The sequence below is a fragment of the Lactuca virosa genome, chromosome 6 (genome assembly GCF_052849685.1).
Source record: "Lactuca virosa cultivar CGN04683 chromosome 6, Lactuca_virosa_CGN04683_v6, whole genome shotgun sequence".
In the NCBI taxonomy this organism is placed as follows: Eukaryota; Viridiplantae; Streptophyta; class Magnoliopsida; order Asterales; family Asteraceae; genus Lactuca; species Lactuca virosa.
This window is the reverse complement of record NC_136431.1, coordinates 212,682,452-212,691,146: the sequence shown is the minus strand read 5'-3', so window position 1 is coordinate 212,691,146 and position 8,695 is coordinate 212,682,452. Positions and strand designations below refer to the sequence as shown.

Sequence of the window (8,695 nt, the reverse complement as noted above, 5' to 3'; positions counted from 1 at the left end):
ATAAACACACCAAACAACCATTGCTTGCGCCCCCAACGGAGCGGGGGCTATGCAATCTCTAGTTTTTATAAATATATATATATATATATAAATATATATATAAAATAAAAATAAAGTAAAAGGAAGCCACACAACAAAAAATAGTATTTTAATTTGATTCTGGACCAAAATCGAAACAAATAAAAAAAATAATGACAGAATATTGAAATTTACCCCAAACCAAAAAAGGATAATTTAGGTTAATTTGAAGCAATAGAGTGTTAAAGAAATACTTTTGCTTCATTGGCACGTCTATTTTGCACCAATCAATCTCTATAAATACCATCACCACTCTTCACCAATCTCTCTATCTCTCTTCCCTTCTCCCTCTCTCTCACTATTTCTAGGGCTTCATTTCGTTCATTCTCAATTCATTTCCTCCTGTAATTCATTGCTCTTCAACCGGCTACCTCCCTCCCAATCAGGTATAGTAGCTGCCCCTCAATTCCCATTATTTTGTATGGCATATGATGCGCATTTGTAAGATTCTTCATATTTATGTGTTTGTCTTTGTTGATATTAGTTAATGTATAGAAATTCGATGAAGATCTGATTCATAGATCGCACAGCCTTCTGTGTGTTTGTACTTGTTTTTGACAGGATAATCTTATTTATATGCTCTCATCTTATTGTATTGTAAAAAGTACGGTGTTGTCGTGTGTTGCTAACACATTGAAATCGAAGAGATCAATGTTCTAAAGAATCCTTTCCATACATGCAAAGTTCGTACTCTGTTGCGTTATCCCAATTTGGAAAATAAAAATGAAGGAATATGAATGAGTTTCTTGATGCATGAATAAAATTTCCATATATGTTGATTGTTTCCACCAGTTGCATTTTGTCTTATTTAGGGACAAGAAATCTGTATTCGCGTACTTTGGTTGTTTGTTAGTTGTTACTCAAATGGTTTATGCAAAATGAACATGACCCACATGTGTTTTCTTAATTTTTATTTTATTTTATTTATTTTGAGTTAGTTAAGGTACAGCTGTCTTTTATTCCTTTATTATTATTTTATGCTCTACACGATGTAATCGTTTAACTGATTATGCAAATAAAGTATTCCTATTTGTCTAAAAACAAATTCAAGTGGTCTTTCTTTCTTACTCAAATATTTGCAACATGTATACTCTCAAACCAAAAAAAAAGACATTAATTAAAAAAACTGATATTTGGATTGAAACATTGCAAAATAAGGAAATTTTGCAAATGGGATATCAGAATGACAAAATTGTATCACTTTTATTGACGTTTCATATCTCTCTCAGTGCATCTGAGCAATGGTGGGGTTTGTTTTGGTTGAGAAGTCACATCATGAAGCATAAGAACACAGTGTAGATGAGTCATTATTGGATATTTTTTAAATTTGTTTCTTAAAAGTGTTTACTTTATGAATTATAGAGCTTCTGTGACCAATTAATTAAGTGTATATATTACTTTCAACTTATATACTACTTACATTATGCAAAGTAATATAAAGAAAAAATTGTAAGTGACCCCTACCCCTACCATTGTTTTATTATATGGTAAAACAGTAGATCCATGAAAGAAACTACACCTTTACTACTTTATGGGGGGCATGCATGTCCATGTGACTAGTGTGAAGACATTGTATCAGATAACTATTGAGTGGTATATATATTATAGAAACAGTTAAAGATCTTGTTTCTATAACATGTGTATGAACTCTGATCCATGTTTTTTGGAATCCTTGACTTTGTGTTTAGTTCTTGAGACTTTCTTGAGGTAAAAAAGATTGCATCTATTTCGTAAAGTGGTGAGTAATCATCTAAACAACATGTTTTTTTTTTTCCTTTTTTGGTAATATGCAGTCAAAACTTGAGATCTTGAATATGGTGTTTGAGCACATTCTGTAAATGCATAGCTTTGAGAATGAGGTATGTCACTTTTGGTAATCATATTTTATGAAATTAAGCAGAAAGATTTAGTCATCATTAACTCCATGAATGTTGTATTTCAGATCATTTCAGAAACTAGCGTGTTTACAATGGACTACTCACTCAGCAATAGTGACAAGAAAACATTAAAAAGGTGGTTTTTTATTGACAAAAGGGTCGGGTAAAAAGAGTGATTCACAGTTCTTCATATCAAACCCTCAAACTTTGTAGCATAAATCTCAAAAATTGTCTTCTGATCATAAAATGGATTTAAGCTCAGCAAATGCTTCTCCTGTTCTTGCCGATCCTCTACTCCCTATGAATCAGACGAGATTAGGATTCCATTCCAGTGTATTCCCGCTTTTAATTCCAAAGAAAAAGCCTGGGAAAGTTGATGATGTTCGATCCAACGGTTGGCTTGATGCCATGCGATCATCTTCACCTCCTTGTAAAAGGATGGTGAAAGATGTTGAAGATGAGCTTGCTTCTGATGAGAATGATCTTATCTATTATTCTTGGAAGGTATGCATGCACTTTTTGGTTACAAACTTGTCATTATTTATATTCTTGTGGAAATGCCAAAAAGCACTATATTAATTTACGAGAATGATTAATTTTCATTCCAACTATATGGGTTGTTTGAAGTAAAGAAAAAAGTATATTTGATGTTATTTGTGACGGTATTTGCATATGTACCCCTTTATTAATTTGCTACTTTGTTCTTTTTGTTACTCGAAGCTCAAGTATCCATCGGCCCTCAAATCTTTTGATCATATTATAAATCGTGCAAATAACAAAAAGATAGTAATCTTCTTAGATTATGATGGGACACTCTCACCAATTGTAGATGATCCCAATCGTGCTTTTATGTCAATCGATGTAAGTAGTAACTTCAAATTCTCCAATTCTTTTCTTTTATAACTTGTATAAATGTCTAACACACTTTCTTCTTTTAGATGCGTGCTGCTGTGAAGGGCATTGCAAAGTATTTTCCAACAGCGATTATTAGTGGAAGAAGCCGCGATAAGGTATCACAAGTCTAAAGTAGGGTTCCGTATGATGGGATTGGAATCATAGAAGAAATGAAATTGTTCATTTCACTAAAAAAAAGTTTAACATAATAAAACCTCATTAAAATAATGAATTTTTTTTAATATTAAACATGTTTTGTTCAGGTTTATGAGTTAGTAGGACTAACAGAACTCTTTTATGCTGGTAGTCATGGTATGGACATCATGTTCCCAATGTCTATCAACCATACAAACTATATTCGATCTACTGACAAACAGGTATTATATATGACCAAAATACCCTTACAGTTTTTTATTTTAATTCCCCTTGAGGATATCAATCCTTATGTTTTCTTGTGAAGGACAAGGAAGTAAATTTATTCCAGCCTGCTAGAGAGTTTATACCAATGATCAATGAGGTTTTTAGGACCCTTGTTGACGTGACAAAGGATATCCGAGGGGCATTTGTGGAAAATCACAAATTTTGTACTTCTGTACATTACCGTAATGTAGATGAGAAGGTAAGAAATTAACACGTTACTTTTAAGTTTTAACAAATGAGTGGATTTAGCAACGGATTTTTTAAAATAATTAGCAATGGAATAAAAATCGGTCGCTATTTTTCAAAATTAGCAACCGAATTGGAATCCATCGGAAATTTATTCAAAAATAACAACATTTTTTTTTATAAAACAATTTACCAGACGAACTGAAATCCATTGCTATATTTTAAAAACTAGTGTATGAATTGAAAACCCTCCAAATTTTTTTTATAAAATCAACCACCAATTCTTTATAAAACAATTACCAAAAGAACTGAAATCGTTTGGTTTTTTTTTTCTCAAATTTAGCGATGGAATTTTATAAAACTAATCACAGGTTTTTCCATTTTTTTATAAAACACTTGTTATTTCATAAAAGTTAGCGACAGAATTATACTTTTTATGGTGTTGCAGAGTTGGCCGATGATTGCACAACGTGTGCATGATGTCTTGAAAGATTATCCTCGTTTGAGATTAACTCATGGTCGGAAGGTAAGTAATAAAACCAATTCTTTTATATATAAATATAACACATTTTCAATAATGGTCATGTGATTATTTTTACTTTATGCTTTTATAAAATATAAAAACTTTATTTATAAATTATACGTAGGTTTTAGAGGTCCGTCCCGTTATTGATTGGGACAAAGGGAAAGCAGTCGAGTTTCTACTTCAATCACTTGGTATGTCCTATTTTTTTATTTTTTTTATAAAACAAATCATAAAAAATACCCTACTTTTTATAAAATAAATTAAGAAATGTGAAGTAAGATGATATTTATTTATTTATTATTATTATTATTATTATTTCTTTTGTATTTTATTATGGAATTAATAGGGCTAAGCAATAGTGACGAAATGCTTGCAATTTATATTGGAGACGATAGAACAGATGAAGATGCATTTAAGGTATGACTCAATTTTTATTTATTTATTATTTTTTTAAATAGTGTGTTATTAAGTTGTTGAGTAAGTTCTTTTTTTTTTTGTTAGGTTTTAAGAGAAGGAAAACGTGGTTATGGGATTTTGGTATCTTCGGTACCCAAACAAAGCAAAGCTTTTTTATCACTTCGTGACACTTTGGAAGTCAAAGACTTCCTTAAATCACTAGTTTCATGGAAGGAACAAAATTATGGTAATGATAAATGATCAAACGAGGTTTTCAATTGTGAAGTTGAAATAGTTTGATAAATTAAAAAGATATTTTATTTGATTATTGTTTCATATGATATTGATTGTTTTGTATGTATCCTAATTAAAAATTTCATTTATCTTGAGTTTTGCATATACTTCATTTATACCATTTGGATTTAAAAGAACCCTAATTAATGCAACTCTAAAAACATTTTCAATTTTGTGCTTTAATCCCATATATATTTGTTTCATATTTATGAAGATAATTCATTACTAATACCAAACATTTCTGATTTCTGTTAGAGATTTTAGAGGGAGATTCATCCTAATACCATCCCACCATTTCCCATCTAAATTGACCATTCCCTGAGAAATCAACATTTATGGTTCATATGATTTTTTTGAACACTTATAATTAAGGAATTTGATAAAGGTACGTGTTTGGTGATAATACTGTGAGAAATGAAAATTCTCAATTATCTATGGTATTTGTATTTTTCTTCTTTCCACGTATCCATCATCAACCCTTTCACTCCTTCAATCAACAACTCAACCCTCCAACTTCTTCAATTTATCCAATCAGTCTGTAAGCTTTTATTCCTTAAAACAAGCTATCCTTGACATTGGTCAACTGCATGCACCAAACATACCAAGTCAAACAATCTTGATACATTTACCTTTATTAACATCCTCCCTCAATCTTAGCAATGGAAGGTATTAAACTAAATTCAGTTTTTCCAGAAAGAATTCATGCCGAAATGAAATTAAATATTTCATAAAAATATATGTTATTTAAGATGATGAATCAGTTTTAACAATTTTAACACTACTTCAAGAAGAATGGTGGACTTATTAAATATTAATATATCTCAAACTATCAATTCCTATAGCAAATAAAAGTTTCAAGACCTATAGAATTTTGCATGTACTTGATGCAAGACATTTATATTAAGACTTTGTTGATGACATGGAAACTTTTGTCAGTTTTGTGTTTTTCCAAAAATTAAAGAATTTCCTAGAAAAAAAGGAAAACCCAGTCACACATGTTTTGGAATTTGTATGCATTCCTCATTCAACGTCAACATATGTAGTAAGACCCAATGAATATGATTTACATATGCTAACTCCTTTTCTTTGACAAAGGTTGAGATATCTAAAACTTCTAAAATCCAATTTTAAAAGTGTTAGAAAAATTAGACGATGCTTGTCAAGACTCAGAACATATTTGATGTCACTTGTCAAGTTCTGATTACCCTTGTCAGAAAGTAATGCGGATAACAAACAAAACCAAAAGTACACAAACACATTGTATTAACGTGGTTCGGTCAAGGCGACCTACGTCTACGGATAGGAGAGAAGTATTATTTATTCACAGAGTTCTCAAACAGAGATTAAAAGTAAAACCAGTAGAGATTCAACCTATTCACTAAGGATACAAATGACACTCCGCCATAAGCCCAGGGAATGGTATCAACCAATCACTGTAACATCCCGTTGTTGAGGTATTTTCAATTTTAACCCTATGTATGAATAAATATTGCATTTTAGTCATTGGGTATAAGAAAGAGTGTGAAATGGCCCATAGTGGCATTTTGGTAAGTTTGGCCAATGATTAGTACGTTGAGCGTACGTTGTGTACGGTAGGCGTACTAGGGTGGACCCTAGTACGTTGGACGTACACCGCATACGCAGGGCGTACGTGCTTAACCTTCAAACCCTAATTTTTAGGGTTTTGCCCATATATAAGCATCATTATCTCTCATTTCTCCTTCCCTCACCAGCCTCCATCTGAGAAAAACAACCCCCAAGCTAACCCTAAGTGAGAAGAGTGCATCTTGAGCTTATCTTTGTGTTTTGTGGCATTCTTGAAGAAGAAGAAGGTGGTGAGAAGAACTTGGAGCTTGGAAGCAACTTGGATCTGAGGTTATCTCCTTGTTAGCAACCTCCAGGAGGTAAAACGTTCATAACTTGATCACCCTATCTTGTAGATCTATCCATTTCTTCATTTAGGGCACTTTTGGTCCCAAATATGGTGAGTCTTGATCATGACATGCTCTTGACCAAATAAGTCATCCTTTCAGACCTTACGAGGGGTCTTAAGTCATAAAAATGTAGTCTTGGTGCTTAGTTTTTCTCCATGCATGTAACATCGGGTTGTCTAGGATCATTCTCTTTCTATTTCTCGCAAACATTAACACATATGCATTAATATAAGATCAGACACAAATATTTCAAACCATTTCTTTTTATAAAATATCGGATTTTCTGGGAACGTTCGCTTTACTTTTGCAAACAAAAGATAACCTAGGACAGGCATGCATATATTCACAGTTTTAGAACGAGACTTACAAATTATTTTATAGAAAATATCGAATTTTCTGAACACACTATGAGAACTACTCTAAACAAGTACAAAACCATTTTATATAAAAATTCTTATGAACTCACCAACTTTTTAGTTGACGCTTTTCAAAACGACTTGTATTCTCAGGGATCCAATAGCAGGTAATAAGCTCGGCTATGAGATCAAGTGGTACGACTTCAAGAAATTTTACTTTTCTTACTTTTGTGTAACTGATGAACAAGTTCAATATGTAAACTATGTAAGTGTGTATTTCCAATGTATGATGTTTGGTTGCTATGTTTCATTCATATTCAATTGTTATGATACCGTACATGAAGTCATTCGCCCCCGGACGTTTCCGCCGTCCCGGTTCGGGGGTGTGACATACCCTTAAGTGATTAAGTCCTTAAAGGGTTAAGTGTTCTTACTTAACCCTAATCGTCATTTTATGTGAAACCTTAATCGTCATTTCATGTGAGGTGGTCACTGTTGCAAGTGACTATGACCTGTGATCGGGTATTGAATCAAGTATCTTCCTGCAGGTGATTGGAAGTGAGCTGAAGTTGGTAGAGTCCTTCATTGCTATAGTGGTTATCTACGCGCACATCGAGGTGAGTTTCGCCTCACTATTCTCATGCGTCGAAGACACCAATGCCGACCCACTAGCTTTGGTTATCTGTTAGTGGAGGGATACCTTAGGGACTATGTATCGTCATGTAGGATAGACTCAGGACTCTTCATCCAATCTCTTTTACATGTTCCTCGTTTAGTTGTCGTTCTAGAGTGGGATCACCTGTCTGGGTGACTATCTCACCTCTGAGTATATACGACCATGCATTCCTTGGATGGTTGATATTGAGTATGCTACTATGCTGTAGTGATCTGTTAGATCTGTGTTCTGTTATCGAGTATGCTGCTATGCTATAGTGATCTGTTAGATTTGTGTTCTGGTATCGAATATGTTGCTATACTGTAGTGATCTGTTAGATCTGTCTTCTAGTATTGAGTATGTTGCTTTGTGGTAATAATCTGTAGAACTATATGTTATCTATGCTTGTTGGTCATCATCTATGGAGTGCCCTTAGGGACTGTCATTGGTCATGTAGGATAGCCTGAGAAATCTTGGTCTAAGCTCTCTTGCCTGTTCCTTGTTTGGTTGTGGCTCTAGAGTAAGACCATATGTTCGGGTGGCTATCTCACATTTGGTTACTTTTGGTTATGCATTCTATGGGGCTTAGCTGGTAGCGGGACTGTATGTTGTGAGAGGATTAGTAGGCAGTAGTGAGTTGTATGATTGTTGTTTGCCTGTATTATGTGCCTATGTCACAACTAGCATTTTAGGGCTAGAAATTTCTATCCATGTGCAAATAGTTCCTTTATGTAACTAAGTGACACTACATGTAGTATAAATTAATTTCAATGTTATCTAATTTGATTCATCTAAAAGTCGTGATTCACATCGAAACCTCCTCGTGTAAGCCCAAAACCTAACCTAATAAGCTAAGTTCATCCAACTTTGGGCCTTAACCCAAGTCTTCTCAGTCCAAACCTCCTAATGGACCAAGACTTTCTTATTGGGCCCTTTCTAGGACCAAAAGCCCTAGTTGACCTCTATATGGGCCGAGAACCCATATTTGGCCCATAGTTGGGCCGAAAATAATTATTCAACACTGTTTCGGGCCATAGGAGCCTTATTGGGCCTTATTGGATCGTGAACACCTTTCTTAA

At 33.5% G+C, this 8,695-nt stretch overlaps 1 protein-coding gene across 2 annotated transcripts; it reads left to right on the top strand.

Moving 5' to 3' along the window:
• The first annotated feature begins 332 nt into the window (after positions 1–332).
• Positions 333–4,774, top strand: LOC145119912 (putative trehalose-phosphate phosphatase F). Of its 2 annotated transcripts, none has more exons than XM_079055679.1 (11): positions 333–464; positions 1,872–1,937; positions 2,021–2,459; positions 2,676–2,816; positions 2,894–2,965; positions 3,113–3,226; positions 3,310–3,468; positions 3,904–3,981; positions 4,103–4,172; positions 4,328–4,398; positions 4,483–4,774. In XM_079055679.1, exons 3-11 carry the CDS (start codon positions 2,202–2,204, stop codon positions 4,636–4,638), a joined length of 1,119 nt encoding a protein of 372 aa, XP_078911805.1. In that variant the 5' UTR covers positions 333–464; positions 1,872–1,937; positions 2,021–2,201; the 3' UTR covers positions 4,639–4,774. The 2 variants fall into 2 exon arrangements, with proteins under 2 accessions (XP_078911805.1, XP_078911806.1); XM_079055680.1 differs by lacking the exon at positions 333–464 and adding an exon at positions 1,645–1,785.
• Positions 4,775–8,695: the final 3,921 nt, after the last annotated feature.